The sequence below is a fragment of the Helianthus annuus genome, chromosome 17, assembly GCF_002127325.2.
Source record: "Helianthus annuus cultivar XRQ/B chromosome 17, HanXRQr2.0-SUNRISE, whole genome shotgun sequence".
In the NCBI taxonomy this organism is placed as follows: Eukaryota; Viridiplantae; Streptophyta; class Magnoliopsida; order Asterales; family Asteraceae; genus Helianthus; species Helianthus annuus.
In genome coordinates, this window is record NC_035449.2 from 84,007,937 (window position 1) to 84,027,834 (window position 19,898).

The 19,898-nt window shown below is 35.6% G+C and overlaps 1 protein-coding gene and 1 long non-coding RNA gene across 3 annotated transcripts; both read right to left on the bottom strand.

The window, feature by feature from the left end:
- Positions 1 to 1,524: 1,524 nt before the first annotated feature.
- On the bottom strand, positions 1,525 to 5,509 carry LOC110922056. Of its 2 annotated transcripts, XR_002582840.2 has the most exons (5): positions 5,371 to 5,509; positions 4,727 to 4,792; positions 2,910 to 3,008; positions 1,997 to 2,084; positions 1,525 to 1,773 (listed from the first exon to the last, which is right to left on the bottom strand). It is a non-coding gene; the product is annotated as an uncharacterized LOC110922056 (long non-coding RNA). The 2 variants fall into 2 exon arrangements; XR_002582838.2 differs by lacking the exon at positions 1,997 to 2,084.
- Positions 5,510 to 14,985: 9,476 nt separating this feature from the next.
- LOC110924557 (40S ribosomal protein S28-2) lies at positions 14,986 to 15,372 on the bottom strand. The gene has a single exon (XM_035986551.1). It carries the CDS (start codon positions 15,368 to 15,370, stop codon positions 15,173 to 15,175), a length of 198 nt encoding a protein of 65 aa, XP_035842444.1. The 5' UTR covers positions 15,371 to 15,372; the 3' UTR covers positions 14,986 to 15,172.
- Positions 15,373 to 19,898: the final 4,526 nt, after the last annotated feature.

Sequence of the window (19,898 nt, forward strand, 5' to 3'; positions counted from 1 at the left end):
AAAAGCCCCTACGGGGCGTAATATTGACTCAAACTCGTTACGGGCATCACGGAAGGTATCCTACTGATACCACAACCTCTTTAAGGCATATTGACTTAGGAAATAAGCGTAAGACTCTCATGGTTAACCGTTTCGCCTATTGCGCGCACGGTTCGGCTTGTGAAACTAGTTTTCATAAATTAGCCGATACGGGTCAAACTATATTATTTTGACCCCAAAATCCTGAGTGTGAACCTTGAACCCATATAAAAAAAGTCTCTGAACTTGTTTGGGGCAGAATCACATTCCATTCTCGGTTTTCGCCTTTTCGCGCGATTAAACCATATTTATATTCCGGAACCAACCGGTCTAGGCTACGGCCAATATAAAGACCCGTTAGGATTCTAAGAGGTTAATTAAAACCTTCGTTCCAGATTAGGAGCCCAGTAAAAGCTATCGGTGATTTAATCAAATTAAGGAATATACTTGCAAAGGTAAATACTTTTAACTTATTTCCCCTATACGGGCTTGGGATACGGTATAATAATACCGCTTGATTGAGCATCATATCTTCCATCGCTTAGGTGGTTAATTAAATATTATGATCGGCTCATTTAAACAGTTTTGTTTCTTAAAATCCTTTGGGGGGTTAATGACCGTTGTCCCGGATATCCTTGGCATCATTTTACGAAATGGCCACGACCATCGACATCCCGGTGTAGGCGTACACCCGGTATATATTGTCGACATTTAATTAAAAGACGTAGCCGTTGGTTTCTATACTACGGTTTTACGCAATGTGGTGTGTCTATTAATCTTTAACCCGGCACGATCCGGGCTACTGAACGCATAAAAGAACATGTAATACGTTCACAAGATTTTTAATAATTTTCCCCAAGTTATAAAAGAGTTTGTGCCTTGTGCATTCAAATCAATTTTAATAAACATTTTCAAATGTGTCAGTTGAATGTATTTACCAGTGTAAACTGACGTATTTTCCCCAAAAAGATTAAGTGCAGGTACTATACGAAATTGGCTGGTATTAGCTTCCTAAGCATCACGAATAGTCTCGCAAACTCGATGCCGTATCTGAATGAACAATATTTCATTATTTTGATCCGCTGTGGATACATTCAACTTCTGTTATATATTTGATATTACCACCAGAGGTTGAAGTATATGTTTATCTTTAAAGCTTCCGCTGTGCATTTATATAATTGTGTGGTTTGACTATATTGTTGCCAACTACGTCACGGTAATCCCCCACCGGGCCCACCGGTGATACACGTGGAAATCGGGGTGTGACACCAAGGGCTCGTACCTCCATCCTGTAGTGGAAATTAGGCAAAAAGATAACACATGGTTGCTTACATTAAATACTAGTTTCTGCATGTCAATCAAATAAACGGACAGCAACAATAAGATATTAACAAAATTGTTTTTGTAAGGACCCGAGTTTGCGTCTAATAAAAGACGACTAAGGGACACTAGAAATATACAAATTTCTTAAGAGTGTCCAACTTTTCGCAATTTAAAACGATGATATCAGTAACATATATGCATTAATTTTAACAAAATTTGGGCATGACCCGTCCGTATAACGAGCATACCCCTGTTTTAAACATAATCAAACTAGATACAATTCTACACTTCGTTCAACAAGATACTACTAAGAACCAATACAACAAATTTTGGACCAAAAACATTTGAACAAGCTAGCGGAAGTGTTTGGTATGACATAACATGAACACGCGCTCGCTCCGATTCTCCAAGTCGCCTAAATTGAGGATTTACCTACATTCAACAACAAAGCTTTGAAAAGTTAGTCGTTATACTTGTTTGCTTATAAAACCGTCATTTTGGTTCCATTCGTGTACGTACGTTCATTTCTCTTACGCATTCGATTACCCAACTAAATGGGTATGACATATACTCTCATACAACTAACCCGTTAGTAGGTGGTGACGACCAAACATAAAATATTGTATAAACTAAAACGTCCATAGCATATTCTAACCGCTTAAGTTACTTCAACCCGATTATCCTTCCAACATTCAATCATTTCATTACTATATCAACACTTCGAAAGTCCGACATTCATAAACCTGCACTTTCAAACATACTCAATAATAACTTGGTTAGCAAACCCGTAATCTCAACATATTCAAGTACTACATCTTCGTAAAAAGGTCGCCAACCATTTATATGCATCTATTTAACTACAACACAATGTACGCCTTTCGCATAATTATGTACATACGTATGTATATATATATATATATATATCTTTTATACACATCACGCATACTAATTTATACGACTTAAACTCACCATGACTCCAATTATTCATACCTACATACCATCCTATTCACTTAACTTAATTAACACACCTCCCTAGTCATCATTACATACATCTATCATACTCTTATATAAATTACATGAGGCTTAGACTTGGGTGTACAACTTATAATCGTCAAGGGAACACTCGAAATCATGTTTGGGAGGCCCACCGTAGTCCACGGATAATATATCGAAGCCTACGATGCGTAAATCACATAAATAATATTTTTCACAGAACCTTCACCCGGCCGTGTCAGCTCACCACCCGGCCGTGTCAGCTCTGCACTTTTCCTAGCCATTAATTTTTACCGAAACGGACATAACTCTCTCATTTTTCATCTGTTTTGAGTCACGTTTCTTCCTACATGATTGTAAATTAACATTCTATCATGTGAACTTGAAATCCAACATCCGAGTTAAGGAATTTCTTAACTTATACGTGTTCGGCTTATTATTCATCTACGAATTATTCGACCCGTTCATGCATTTATCAAAATAATCTATTGATTTGACCTCAACTTCATATGAACTTAATAATTAAACATTATATTACTTAAACAAACTAAGAAGTGATTATGGAAATCACTTACCTTGTGCTCGCCATGTTTATGCTAGTTTCTTTGCCTCCTCTTTGACCCGTTTGCTTCCCATGAGTTGGTCCATCTTGACATGGTTCTTATTCTTTCAAGCTATCATGTTTACAACATTGTTAGCATATATGCTTATACATAATAACATCCATTTCCAACACATGGGTCACATTGACTTTCACTAGTCCATTATAACATACACAAGTCCTATTTTAACAATTATTTCATTCCAATTCCATACAATTTAACATATCATCAAATCATGGCATGTTAGAACATACCCATTATACTATATACGCTTCACACTCATGTAGTAAGACACATACAACCACATTCACCTAGATTCCACGTATGTGCATAAACAACTTCCATTCATACTAGTATTTATGTAATCCTACATGTAGCATCATAATCCATGATTCGCCAACCTAAATCATCATTCGAATATTTCTTCTTCCTTGTACATTCACGTTCTTACAATTAATTATATAACCATATTTAGAAAGTTCGGCAACACATGGAGTCCATTGTATCATTTAAGCATAAGGTACCAATTTTAAAGCATACTACTACCACATGATACTAGCAAATCCAATCTTCTACATGAGTCATATCTAAAGCACACTTCTTATGTTAATTCACTATCCAACACACCATTATTACTTCCTATACACATTCATTCATTGTTTACATCCAATCTCATCCAATAATCTCACCTATGCATTTCATCAAACACTTGGTGTGAATGCCATCATTTAAGCATAGTTGAAACACCCATGATTCAAAAAGAAATATAATTTTAATAATGCGGAAGTAAGTCCCACAGGATAGTCATTTATATATATATATATATATATATATATATATATATATATATATATATATATATATATATATATATATATATATATATATATATTTAAAAAGGTTCACAAAGCTTAAAATATTACAACACGTTTTCATCAAATGTAGAAGGTAGATTGAACCTTTACAAAAGTATAAAAACATTGATTTCCTAATTATAAAGACCATGAGTACCAAAATAACATGAAATTTATGATTTTACAAAAACTTGGATCCATTCTTTCAATTCCGAGATCTTCATTCCAAAGTTATTACATGTGAGTGTTACCTATACATCTTATACATAATCAATGTTGTACATGATTAGTAATATTGTAAATGATCAAGACATTACCATTCAATATATATATATATAGCTCTTTTTTTTTTGATCGCTAAAAAAAATGAACAACTTAGTTGTTTCAACGCATTCCCAAGACATGAAATGATTTAAAAATCACATCACACTTTTTATGGTTAAAACACACTTTAAACAAGTCAAATTACCCAACACACTATATATGATCTTACAGATCAAAACACACTTTAAACGGGTCAAAATTACCCAAGCACACTATATACGATCATAAAGATCAAACACTTGAAGCGGGTCAAAATCTCCCAAACACACTATATACGATCATACACACTTGAAGCGGGTAAAAAAAATTACCCAAACACACTATATACGATCATAAAGATCAAAACACACTTGAAGCGGGTCAAAATTACCCAAACACACTATAAATGATCTTAAAGATCAAAACACACTTGAAGCGGGTTAAAATTACCCAAACACACTATAAATGATCTTAAAGATCAAAACACACTTGAAGCGGGTTAAAATTACCCAAACACACTATATATGATCTTAAAGATCAAAACACACTTTTAATTGAATAATACGATAATGCATATAAATAAATTGGAATCATGACATAAGTCAGTTTAATCATTCTGGTGAAAGTACATACCTTTGTCAATTAAAGACGATGATAGCGGTGCCCCTTTCTTATCTTCAATCTTAATCACTTGTGTTCCTGTTTATAAACCAATTTATTTACAATCATCATTCTTTGCACACATGTGTCATGGAATTAAGCATTCAGTTGTATCTTAGCATCCTCTAAAAAATATAAACATACTCATCTCTAATTAGTTCTTTTACACCAAACTTGATTTAATTTACCAACATGGTATTGTTTTAAGCTCATATTTTCGTGATTAACACAACAATCTGGTGTATTATAAAAATCCCTAAATTTAACAAAAGAATCCTAATCTATTAATTTCATTCTTTGTTAATTAATACACAAGTAATGAATTTCTTTTCCTTTAATATAATTAGTTTCTGTAAGTTTCATATTTAACTCTAACATAAATGTCTCTTTGAATTTAATACCTTACTCCCACATGCATCGACATATATGAAGTAACAGTTTAGGACTTGAGGATGATTTTAATCAAGTGGCAATAAATCTTTGAATTTGATATCAATCACACACTTAACATACAAGAATTAAAAGCATTAAATCAACATTACTAACTTACACACACATGCATCCACATTCATGAATTACAAGCCCTAAATCAAAATTGTGAACTTACAAATTAGTACCTGGAGATTTAACAATCAAGTGGGCATTGCTACTAATGTCTTTTTCATCAAGATTTCCATAATTGTTTTTAGAGATAAAAATCAACTCTCCTTCTTCCTTCTTGGTGTCGCATACAATACACACACACACACTTTACTCTGGAAGTTTTTCTTCTAATTTCCAGCAACAGTTTGACTCACATCCTTTTTACTAAACATAGAGACTACTTTGTCATATTTGGCCCTTCAAGTATATTAAACTTTTATTTTCTAAGTGTTCTAATATTTATGTTTATATAAGTTATCATGAGTATGTGTGTTTACTAATAATTCTATTTACCCCACAACTATATACATATATATATATATATATATATATATATATATATATATATATATATATATTAACAAGATAACAAAATTCGTTTTTTTTTTTAAAAAAAGGGATGTTACAAATACCTCCCCCTTAACAAGGTTTCGTCCCCGAAACCGGTCATGAAGAGAAGAGTTGTGGATAATAACTTCTCATTTCTTCTTCTGCTTCCCACGTTATATCTGATCCTTTGCGATGTTTCCATTGTATTAAAACTTGACTAATCTCTTTATTTCGTAGCCGTTTTACTTTTCTATCAAGGATGGCTATGGTTCCTCGACAAAATTTAATTTATCATCAACTTCAATATCTTCAAGTGGCACATGAGCGGATTCATCCGCTAAACATTTACGTAGATGAGAGACATGAAAAGTATTATGTAGCTTACTTAGCTCTCCAGGGAGTTCCAAACGATAAGCTACCTTACCTACGCGCGCAATTATTTTGAATGGTCCTATAAAACGTGGACTTAGTTTACCTCGTTTGCGAAAACGGATCACACCTTTCCATGGGGAGACTTTTAAAAGCACAAGATCCCCAACTTCAAATTCAATAGTAAGGAAATGAGACGACTCTTTCTTGAACTATATTATAAACAGACCTTCCCCTCCACACCAATCATGAGTTTTTCTCTATTCCTCTCATATATCGTCGTAACGCCCTTAATGCAAAAAAAAAAAAAAAAAAAGTCGGATTCTCTTTTTTAGATTCACTCTCTTCCTCTCCCTTATGCGTGGTTTAGCTAATTTAATAGCCTTCGGAGAAAAGCGACAAGTACCACTGGACAAGCAAATCACTTTTGGAATCACCTTGAAGGATCCTCTTACGGTGAAATGCCGGAATGATGTCTTTCGGGGCTCCATCCCTCTTGACTATATAGGTAGGGGCTTAGCTGCTCCTAGTCAGATAAAAGTTCTATGCTGGGGCTCTCGGCAACCCTGAACTACTAAAAACCTGGCCCTTTGATGTGCTTGCCCAGCCTCTTCCACTAGAAAGAGCTTCTTCTCTTAAGGCTTCTTGCCAGTAGTGAGAAAAACCTTGCTTATCTATCTTTAGAAAGAGGATAGATAAAAAGATTCTAAATGCAGAAGGGGATAAGAGAAAGAAAAGAAAAGGAGACTCATAGGGATAGAGGAAATGAGAGAATGGTTCCGTGAAAACAAGAAGCTTACTAAACATATTACACTCACTGGGAAGGGTTTGTACAACACTCGATACCTGCTCCCGCTTATTGATTAGGGTGAGCCACTCAAGTCCCTTGTCACTCGTCCCTCTTTTACGTTTACGAAAATACCGGGCTTTATGCTTTTTTCGGAAACTAAACTAAAGTCTGTGATAAGAAAGCGTTCTTAGTTCAGTTCGGTAGAACGTGGGTCTTTGGTCTTCGTCTCTTATCCGCGTATGATTTCTGTCGATCTTGAGCTGCCTTTAAACGGGCTCTAATTTGATCAATTCTTTCTGTTGTAGCCTGAACCACTTCTTTACTACCAAGTTCTCGCTGTCCAACTTCCCCCCAACAAACAGGCGTCCTACATTTTCTCCCCTAAAGCATTTCAAAAGGTGGCATTCCAATGCTTGAATGGTAACTGTTGTTGTAGGAGAATTCTGCTAAAGGAAGATATTTATCCCAACTTCCTCCGAAGTTAATAATATAAGCACGAAGCATATCTTCAAGAGTTTGAATAGTTCTCTCACTTTGCCCATCAGTTTGGATGTCACTCCTGACTTGAGAGCAAATCTCGTGCAAAATACAGACACTGGTTAATCAGTGTTTTCAAAGTATCAAGTGTATATTGTATCAGCCGTAGGAAGGCATGTAAGTTTAACAGGGAATTTGCTGCTAGGAAGCAGGTACGGTGGGATGCATAAGTCTTAAACAACATATAAGAGTCAAGATTCCTAAAACTATAGACTAGGGCAGGTATTCCTACTCATCCTAATTCCCTATAGTTATGGCTCTAATACCAGTCTGTCACACCCCAACTGATAGCGGAAACATCGGGGTGTGAGCACTAAGCGTCCAGATTGCTCATGAGATTTCATAACACTAGATGTTCAATAGTGTTGTGATTTAGGGTTGAACGACGTGTGAATCGTTAGATTTAGGGTTCTTCAGGAGGTGAATGTGTGAAATGTGAATAGGCATAGCATATATTTGGAGGTGAATGTGATTTTAGGGTAAATTAAGTAGAGTATATTTGTCACCATAAATACGGTAGCAAATTTGAAAGCATCTTGTGGAAAATTTTTAATTATTTGCTACTTATTTTATTCGGTATCAAAATTTGGTGGCAACTGCTGTTTTTTTGTAGTAGTGTAATATTTATTAAATAACTTATTTAGTAGTATATTTTCTAAATAAAGATTTAGCCTTTGAATTGTGGTAGTGACATGTGTCTAAATTTATTATCATCTATTAAGTAGTAGATTTTCTAAACAACCAACAAAAAGGTATATGAAAAATAAATGGCAAGCGGTTTACTGGGCACACAAGAAACCAAAACAAATGAGCAAAAGTAGAGTTTTGGTTTCCTTTGTAGTTCGTTTTTTTTATTTTTTTAATGGTTCATTGTTTATATATATATATATATATAGAGAGAAAGTATAATGTACAAAATCCCTAATCATACTTCACGTACGTGACAAGGAGAGTTGAACGCATGGCACGGATTAAGATTTCTCATTAAGGGCAAACTAGACATTTTTCATTCTTGAGGCAGGGTAATTCAGACATTTACTAACATCAAGAGAATAATGCGAGTTCGTTATCTCCTGCATCCCGGTAATTACAATTCGAATTAGTTTCAAATATTTTCTATTTTTCAAAGTATCAAATTAGCGGTTATAGGTGTGCGATTAGGGTTACGATCACTTATTGTTTGAAATGGATCCACAGAGCAGTAACGCACGAAACACAGATGATATTGAAATTGAAGATGCTGAAGTCCATGCCGTTCATGATGCTGCAGAGCATTTGAGGAATCCGACATCAGACAACCACGTTCTATTAGACGATCAGACCAGTAAGTTGTCAATTAATGGTTTTAATTTTCCAGAAATCAACGAAATTAACGTTGGCTGATGTTTTTTATTTGATCGTGCATCATTATTTGATAATTAGTTTTTTTAAAATGAATGTGTCATAAATCACGCATGTTTATAAGCTGTATAGTGTAGGAGACCTGTGTAATTCCACCAAGATGCGTTATTATTATAAAGCATACAGTATTGGCTGGTTTTTTTCTACCTGCGTTATTATTGAGGTTAACATGCATGATTTATTTTCTTTGCGTGATTTATTTTTTTATTTCCTAGATGAGTGACTGTGTGTCTTGTTTTAGAGCTCATGTTTTTTTTGTCATTTCAAAATGTGCAGATGAAAGATTGTATATTCCTGAGGTAGCTTCACATGTGTTCCCATTATAGGAATGGAATTCAGTTCCATAGAGCAAGTATATGTTTTTTATTAGACATATGCCAAGAAGGCAGGGTTCTCTGCGCGAAAAGAAGGTGAGCATCATAGTGGTGGTATTATCAAGACTAAATACTTTGTGTGTTCAAAGGAGGGGCATAAACCTCAGGCGATCCTTATTCGAAGTTGTCTAAGCCATATAAAAGTAGGAATAGACCGAGTATTCGAACCGGGTGTAAAGCACAAATCAAGCTTTGTTCGACGGATGGGGTGTTGTATAAGGTTGATAACATTTTTTAAAAAAATAAACTACTAGTTTTTTTAAATGTTCAAAATTTGTATGTTACATTTTTTTGAACATATATATTATGTAGCATGAAATTTTTAACATTTTTTTAAAATAAACTACTCGGCGTTTTTTTGTTTTTTCTTTTATAAAAATGTTCAAATATATGTATGTTACATTTTCTATTTTTTTAGAAAAAAATAAAAATGTCACATGGGGTTTTTACAAAGGTTTTTTGAGTTTTCTCAACTCAGGTGGGTTTTCGTCTTATCTTTCCCATATATATATATACACACATACATACTAGTAGGAAACCAGTGCGTTACGGCGGCGGCGACAATGTATTACACGGTACTCGTTTTCTATTAATTTATGAATTCTCTCGTGATATTTTGTATAGGGGTGTGATAAATACACCCAACGTATGGATTAATATATCAAATTAGTTAAACTTGGTAATGATTAAGTACTTTAATACATTATTTTATTCTAAAGTCAAAAGTAATAATTATGTTTTTTATTTTATTTTATTTTATAGTACTTTTATTACTTTTTTATATTTTGTTATACTATTATTAGTATTAATATCAATATTAATAAATAAATAATCAAGACACTTTGTTATTAACACGAAAGTGAAAAAGTTCATCATAAGTAAATAAATAACGAGTCTCTAATAAAAAAAAGTAAATGTGTAAACATTAAAAAAAGTAAATGTGGCACTTTGTTCAAAAATCTTCTAAAAATCTTCAAATAACATGTGATTTTAATAATTATAGTTGTATTTGATAAAAGAAATATGTTACTATATTTATTTTATTAACCCCTGAGATAAAGATTAAATTTGAACTCACGAACTCTTTCATGGCAGTTAAATCAACAACTTTGTTTTTATTAAAAACAAAGAAAATCTTATAGCAGGAAAGTATTTATTTATTTTTACCAATTAAATAGTACATTTTTGTTTTGATTAAAAAAATTTGTATGTCAAATATTTTTACGTGTTTCATTCAATGTATTGAAGATATCTTATAACTATTTAAATCAACAACTTTGTTTGATAAAAAAAATTTGTCTGTCAAAAATTTGTCTTGTAACTTTTTTTCCAAAGTAGATTTAATAAAAAAATATTTTAATATTCAAAAACTAAAATTTTAACTTTATATTTTATATTTTATATACCTCAAATCAATTCTTTTTAAAAGTAATACGTCTTTAAAATTGTATTTCAATTTTTATAAGACTTGTAGCAAAAAAAAAATTAATAATATAGGCTAATGATTGAATAATAAATAGTTATGTAATAATTAATGACTACTATTACCTTTTCTCTCTCCCGCTCACCCCTCTCTCTTTTGACCGTATCTCTCTTTCTCTCTCCTGCTCATACTTTTCATCCCCTTTAAAAGTTGACTTTTAGGTGTATTTAACACAATCCTTTGTATAATACTTCTGTTTGTTTTGTTATTTGTATCATCAATGATTTCTATTTATTCCATGTGCTTTACTGATCTCAAATTTACCTTCTTGGGTGGTAGATTCATTCTTGACGGCCCCCTTATTATCAATGAGGCTTGTTCATGGATTAGAAAGCGGAATAAGAAAGCTTTTCTCTTCAAAATTTACTTCGAAAAGGCTTATGACAATATCAATTGGGGTTTTGTGGTGGATATTTTCCGTCAAATGGGCTTTGGCCGGAGGTGGTGTTCTTGGTTGTGGGGTATCCTCGCGTCTGCTCGGGCGTCGGTTTTGGTGAACAGGGCTTCTACATTCGAATTTAAGTGCGGTAAAGGGATGAGGCATGGGGATCCTATCTCTCCTTTTTTATTCGTTGCAGTAATGGAGGCGTTGTCTTGTCTTCTCGAAAGAGCTAAGGAGGCGAGTATTTTTTTCTGGTATTCAGCTTTCTAACGGAGGACCTGTTCTCTCCCATTTATTCTTCACTGACGATGCGCTTATCATTGGGGAAGGGGAAGAGGATAATGCATTAAATATTGTTAGAATTTTAAGGTGCTTTCACGCCTGCTCAGGCTTGAGAATCAACTTGGGAAAGTCTTGCTTGTTCGGGTTAGGGGTTGATGTCGAGGAGGTGGGGAGCCTAGCGGATATTGCTGGTTGTAAGCAAGAATCTTTGCCTTTCAAGTATCTTGGGCTTAGGGCTGGGTCGAATATGAATCGCATTAATAATTGGGAGCCAGTTATTGAAATCTTCGAGGCTAGACTTGCTCTTTGGAAGTCCAATCTGCTGTCTATTGGAGGGAGAATGACTCTCATTCGTTCGGTTCTCGAAAGCTTGCCGTCTTATTATTTTTCACTGTACAAGGCTCCTGTTAAGGTGATAAAGGTTCTCGAGGGTATGATTAAAAAATTCCTTTAGGGAGGATCGGAGGAAGCCCAGAAAACACACTGGGTCGCTTGGGATAGAGTTACGATGCCTAAGAAAGCTGGAGGGTTGGGTTTAAGTAAGCTCAAAAATATTAATATAGTGCTTTTATGTAAGTGGGGATGGAGATTCAAGAAGGAGAATAACAACCTTTGGGTTAAAGTGGTGGAGGCAATACACGCCAACGGATCGGGTTGGTCGTTTCTTCCGTTGAAAAAGTCCCTTGGTGGAGTTTGGTCTAGTATTGTGTCTGTTTTTAATAGACTGTTTTTAATAGACCAATGGCTGGGCACTCTCAGTTTCGCAACTTCTTTAAGGGTTCAGTTGGGAACGGTGAGAATATCCTTTTCTGGCTAGATCCTTGGTTGAGGGATGTCCCGTTATTGGAAGTTTTCCCCAATTTATATCTGCTGGAGACTGTCAAGAATTGTTCGGTTAGGGACAGGTTAAGCGGCGATTGGTTGTGGAAGCATGACCCTATTTTGGACATTGAAAAAATCGAGCTGGAGGCTCTTAATGCGGAGGTAGCGGCTGTTTTGTTGTTGGATAAGCCGGATGAGTGGAAATGGTTGCCTGACCATTCGGGTGTATTATTCTCTGTTCATTCCGTTAAGAATCTTTTGGATGGTGACGAGGGAAATAATAACAAGTATGTGATTGATTGGTGCAAGTGGGTCCCAACAAACTGCAACGTTTTTATTTGGAGAGCGGAATTAAATCGCATCCCAACTGCCGATGCGTTACGGAAGAGGGGTATCCAGGTTGGCGATGGTTTATGTCCCTTGTGCAAGTCGGTTGACGAATCTGTGGATCACCTTTTCACGTCTTGTGTCGTGGCTGTTATTCTTTGGCAAAAGATCTCGCGGTGGTGCGGCTTGGCCCCTATCTTTGCTTTTTCTTTCAATGATCTGTTGGATGTTCACAAGCATAGGAGTATTAATGCTGGGATTAAGAGGGTGGTTCATGGCATAATGTTCATCTCTATTTGGAGTCTGTGGTTGGCCCGCAATAAAGTGGTTTTTTCGAATGCCGATGTAAAGGTTGATAGTATTTTTAGCGAGGTTAGATCGTTAGGCTTTTTATGGTTTAAACATAGAGGTAAGTGTAGCGTGGTCTCGTGGTCGGATTGGTGTAAATTTGTAAATATGTAGTGTGTTTGTTTTGATGCCTGTCCCGGTTTTCGAATTCAGGTGTTGTTTAATGAAGTTTTCCTTTAAAAAAAATTACCTTATTTTTAAGTTATTATCTTTATAACTAATGTTTTTTGTTCGAGTGCTTTAATTTGAGGATAACTTGCTTTTAAAGAGTTATTAGACGACCATAAGCCGCCTATTGAGAAGGTACATCTGTCATTCGTTTGGTAATTTGCCAAATTATATGAAACAAGTTGGTGTATAGTTTTTGTTAAGTAAAGGCTTATTAAATATAACGTATAGTTTTTGTTAAGTAAAGGCTTATTAAATATAACGCGTATTCTTAATCATTAAACACGCTAATCATTTGAAACAAGTGTAAGTGTTGAATATTTGAATTTTGATCCCTAAGGCTGTCCGGAGTGGTGCGGTAAAGTTGAGCGGCAAAGGGTTTTGCTGTGCGGCAACACCGCCGCCGACCCTTTTGTCGTGCGGTAATCAAAGATGAATCGGTGAGGGCTTGCCGCTGCGGTGAAGGGAGTGTATGAGAGAGAGATAGAGGGTAGTGTTGGGGGGGGGGTCCATTCCAATCTCAACCAATCACACCTTTTTTTTTTTTTTTTTTTAAGTTTACCACTTCACCAAGTGTCTAACCATTGTCAACACTTTTCAGCAAAGTTTAAACACTTTTCAGCAAAGTTTAAACACTTTTCATTGATTGACATGGTGCACTTTGATTAACCAATCCTTAGGGTAGGCGGTATGGTGGTGATTGAGTTAGGGTGTTTGAGTTTTCTCTAGCCAATGATATAAAGCCATGTCAACTCCCCACTTCACTCCCCATTTTCTACTCAAACACTAGGTATGGTTAAACACCCACTCAAACACCCGATTTCTCTCTCCCCTCTCCTACTTTGATTGGTTCTTCTCTCCTCTCTCTCTCCTCCATCACTCTTCTCCACCTTCGGTGACTATTCACTGATTTCTCTCCCTCTCTCCTACTCAAACACCCTAACTCAATCACCACGGTGTGCTTCACCAATCGATGAAAGGAGTCACCGAAGGCAAAATGGTGACCATACTGCCTACCCTTACACCCTAAGAACATCAAGAAAACACTAATGAACAATTAAGCAAACTCTAATTTCAGAAAAGTTATTATTATAAAAATATAATTAATGAAAACAATTTTTGTGTTAATTTTTATAACTTTGTTCATTCAAAAACTAATTTCATTCACCCCTAGTAGATGTATATAACATAATACAAGTAAAAAATATAAAAAAAATTGTATAAATTCTGTAAGTCACTTGCAACACCATTGCTAAAAAGATGGCCAAATTTCATACGCAGCGCTTACCTGAGGTCTTGATTTCCTATTCAACTAGTGGGAAACCCGCGCGTTGCGGCGGAGTCAACACTTCTCCCGTTTCTTTAAGACACCAACCCACGTTGATCCATTTCTTTGAAGTTGTCGACCCGTTTTGACCCGAAAACATAGGAGATGGAATTTAGTTGGCCCATTTTGACCTACTGAGGGAAAATATCTTACCCAAACCAACCCATATAATTTTAAAAGCAACCCAAACTGACTCACTTGGATTTGATCCTAATCCTTTAAGTAATATTGTTCATGTGCATCATCTACCAAGGCCAAGATTGAAGGTGAAAAACTTGCATGGTATGATAAAGTAGTTAAAACTTTTTGTACAAGAACAAGCAACATCCCAGTCAACATGACACCAAAACACTGTACCAATGTTGTTTAAAAAACTGCGGCAATGGTCTTGGGTCTGGATTAGAAGGTTCAACATCAATCCACATCACAGGCCCGAAAGAGAAAATAACTATGTGTTGTTACCCAACCAATCCAACTAAACAAACTGGAGCAATAGTAACAACCCAATCAAATATATACAATCAAGAATAATGTGGTATGCTTGAAGGCTTGATGCTATATAATATGCATTTGCATGACTGTAGGCAACACCAGAAAGACAGTGTTTAATAACTAATATCAATGGCTCTCAAATGACCTAAAATATCATAAACTTAATATCCAGTGTTTTACTACTGAATCAATTACCTATTCAAAAGATGAAACACATATTACACTAATCATATCATCTCAAAACCAAAACATCATGTCTGCAACTCAAAACAAACATCAAAAGTAACAACAAAATGAGAGTAAAAACTGAACAATTGCAATGATGATATGACAAGACAACCGAAATCAACACAACCTCCTAGCCTCTCTCTTGGACTCGAGGAAAGTAAGAACATCACCCTCTCGGACTGGTCCTCTCACGTTCCTCGTGATGAAACGGTTCTGGTCATCAAGAAACTTCACTTTCACCTGTGTAACCTGCCCTCTCGACCCAGTTCTGCCCATTACCTTCACCACAACTACGTGCTTGATCTGAGATTCCATCTTTGACCAGCTGAAATTCAATTCGTATATGCAACCATTAGATGAAAATAACATATGTATTAAAACAAAAGATGTAAACAAGGTGAGCTACTCGAGCTCAGCTCGGGTAAAAAAAACTCGAAACATCAAACAAGCTTGAGCCCATGCTTAACTAAAAGTTGTTTAGTAAACGAGCCAAAGTTTAGCTTGAAAAAAATACTTACAAGCCAAGCTCAAGCTTTAAATACAAAATATAAAACACAAAATATAAAACACAAAATACATTTGCTCCATCAACAAGTGGAACACGAAGAAAGCTGGACTTCAGAGACGCAATAGTACCAGACGTGATCCCTCTCAACTTGATAACATTCAAATGAGTATTGCGCTGTAATCAGGCGACTATAATTGTCCCAAACCCGCAAAAACTAAGAAAGCTAATTCCATAAACTGTAATCTAATTTTGCAATAAACAAACATTTTGGTCTACTTTTGGCCAGCTTGAACAGTTTCCTTAAGCTAGTTGCATAATTCGATTGACCCGTTAAGAGACAAGACCCGAACTGACCCATTTGTAAGTGAACTGGTTAAATTACCAATCATGAATTATGAATATATTAAGTTGACTTACCTGTGATATAGAAACACGCCTGAGACTCCATCTTCACCTCTGTTGACAGAAGAAGAGAAAAGTTACAACCACAAAACAAAGACTGTTGATTTTGAGCACTAAGTAAATCAAGTATATGACGAAACAATACACAGGTATATCACAGCAAGAAAAAATGAAAACAAAAAAGAACTGCTTATCCAATTACCCTATCCCTTCATGTTGGCCCGGGGATAACACTGTTGCATACTTTTTATGGCCACCTTCTCGTGATAAAAAAATCTGTAAGCATTAGTAAAATGATTCATTAAATAGCCAAAAATCATCTACTCAGAAGAACAAATCGACTTACATGCTACTAATGTTTTGTTATTAAATGTTCTATACAAGGCATAAGCATCACTTGGACAAATATTTTAACAAAATAGGACAACTATATAAGTAATGTATGATAAATTAAAGGCTGAGATTTACAGAGAAATGATTGGCCATCACAGGGGAAGCCTCACATGTACCCAGAAGGATTTGGAATTGCCGAAACTCTCCTCTAAAACCTCTAGTTATTTCGTCAAATGATATTATATACTTAAGTGAAATTATTTACGTATGCATTCCATTGAACACATTGTCTTCAAGTTTGGTATCAAAACCTAAAACACTCAAAAACAGAAAACTGTGATGGTAGGAATTTGTATTCTATAGTTCCAAAATATTACCCATTTAATATAGATAAAATTGTATCGATATCTCTATTGTAAGCTCGCAAAAGAAAAATCAGTTTCTAAGAATTAGCGATTGACACACCAAGAAAAACCATAGATTCCCAGCAACAATTTTTCGGCAACCACTTCGCGAACTCAAGAGTGACTGGAACCTGTCAAATGTAGCCGAAAATAGAGCATGCAGTGTGGTTCAGACTACTGTGTCTTAGCCGGCAGCGGTGTGGTTCCGGCTTTGATGGATGATCGCCTCAATAGTCATGTTCTCCATAACAAAACGAGCTGCAAAAGATAATGCATTTTCCATTATCTAGCTCTTTGTTATAAAACTGAACATAGTTAAAATCAAAATCTAATGATAATAAATGCACTAATCTTGTGATCAAAATGAGCGCACACAAAACTATTTGAAAACATATGATCTTTAACAGAGGTAACAAGATGAGCATGTTGCCCCACAGGCGAAACAGGCTTGAATTAAAGCGAATCACTTTGAGTATGCGATGGGCTGGGTTGACCCGTAAACACTCTTTCGTCCGTTTTATATACATGATTAATGCGTTAATTATGTGCTAACCAATGACTTATTCACCTTTTAGCTAAAGGTTTTAAGATAAAACACAACCCAAATTGACCCATTCAAAATGGGTCAAAACTGCCATACCAGAATGTGGATATCTGTAATTGCATGTAATATGAGGAAAAGTTACCTTGTGAAGATGGAACTTCACTTTATCAATGACAATAGTTATATCACTTGGCAAACATGCATTACAAAACCTGGTCCAAACAAACCAAAATTTTCAAATAAACATACCAATATAAAGAGGTATTTATATGTGCATTCAAATTGATCATTTTCGCCGATGACCCTCTGGTGCATTGGCAACCCCACAACCTTCCAATGTGGAGGTCAAGGGTTCGAGTCTCGCCTCTCTTGGAGCAAAATGCTCTGGGTTAAGCCAAGTGGGTCATCAGGCTACGGGTTTCCTCTGGAACAGTGGCGGGCCGGGTCACCAGCACCATCTGCGTTCGCAGGCTTGGGTGGCCTTTTGCCATTGGGTTTACGTGGATGATCAGGCTTTTGTTGGTCATTCAAAAAAAAAGAATTAAAAAATAATCATTGTGATTTACTTTAGGTAAACTAACTATATCCAAATTCCAACAAATTTCGCGAACCAAACATGCACTGTATCCTATGAATTCAGAAGAACATTTGGCAATTCATAAGATAAAGTAATGAATATGATCAACAACATAACTATTTGTAGCATTCAATTACATAATAAAAATATAAACTTTACCTATCATTGGCTTCAAGAAAGAACCATAAAGCTTTTCCAGCAGGTGCCATGGCTGATCTTCACTTTCCCAAACCAAAAACATCAAAATCTTGAAACTTTTAATTTCAAAATTCTCATTGGAACCACACCACCCACAAAAAATATAACAAACAAAACATAAACAATTAAGCAACTGAGTCATGAAACCGATCTGGGTCGGGTAAACCCGGATTTTAATTGGCGAGGTGCTCCAGTGGTTGCAGCCTGCGGGTGTAACAGGGTCGTTGTCACCGCACCTCTACCTCCACCGCTATTCTTTCTCCTTCCTTCTTCCGATCAAGCGTGAAAGTTTGTTGATTTGATGGGAGAATGGATTTGATGGAAGGGAGCAGTGGGAAAGCCGATGTGGGTTACAATTCAATAGCTTAGAGTTAAATGTGAAAATCAGGGGTGGTTGAAAACGAACGGCCTTCAGACGGTTATGGTGCTGATGCATTGGATTAATTGTACAATGAATTGGATGAAATAATGGTACAATGAATGAATTGTTGAATTAAATGTGATAAAAGTGTCAAGAAACAGAATTGTAGAACCGGAAAATACACTGAACTCAGGGGCAATTTTGGAAGAAATTGATGAAAATTAGAGAAAAAGGCATGACTGTTGGATTGCCATCTTAAAACTTTTAAGGAAATTACCTTTTTGTATATAGAAGATCTATTATATAGTATTATAGATATGTAGTACTGAACCCTATAAAAAAGCTAACATCAACAATAACTCTTATCTATGTAGATCCCCTACGATGTAACTAAAGTTGTATTAAGTAAAATAGTTGCTTATAACCAGATGTAAATGTTCAACCATTAAGTGTATATACAAACAGGTTAATCTCGTCCCTAATTAAAGTTGTATGTTACTTTAAAAATGAACTGAAATACTCATTCCGCTGTAAGTGTTCCCTTTTGACTATGAAGTGAGTGCATATGTCTATCGCTTGCGTCAATCACGTATCGTAGCTGAGCAAATGAAATAAGACAAGGTGGTATAATGTTCAAAGTATAACATACATTGAAAGATAGGTTCACACGGAACAACACCAAGCACATCCACACAGATGGAGTGCGTGGAATTAGGGTTTCTTGGCTGCGCATCCACACAAAGAGATTTAATCCGTAGATGAGTTGATCCGTACGCACAGGTCCATCCTCGTTAACTGTCCATCCGCACCTAGTAACTTGATCCGCACATGTTATAGTTGATTCGCACCTGCAGTCCATTCGCACAAGGTTATGCGCGGATCAGCAATTACTATATATGCGTGTGTTGTGTCTTTGTTTCATTTAGAACTTTGATGATAGAGTGGGGAAACTCTGCCAAGTTGTTGTCGTGGTATTGTAACGTTGATAAATCAATAGAAAACAACATTTAATTAGCTTGTTCTTGTCTAATCCACTCTCGCACTTGGATTCCGCATAAGATACGAGATCTACACAGTCAACGGTGTATCGGAATCGATCCTAACACGAACTCACAAGTGGTATCAGAGCGGGAGATTGATTGAAAGGATTGAAGACACAAGATTCAAGCTGAATTCATCCAAATTAGAGCTGATTTCATCCTATTGTACACATTCTTCTTCTACTCATTCTTTTTCATGTTTAAAACATGAATTGACATTGAATTCACGGTTCAAATTGGCTGAGTTTTGAACATATTGTGCGAAAATCAGTTTTAGTCAATCCTACAATGTTTCAGATCAAAATTCGAACAAATTCTTTGAAATTTTTTGAAAAAACATCAAATTGAAAACATGTGTTTGCTGAAAATGTACGCACGGATCTAGATTTGGGTGGGTTTGCACGAATCAACCAAAACAAGATTCATTAAGTCTGAGCTCAGTTCGCACGGATCAACAAGGAGTCCGTCCGCACGAA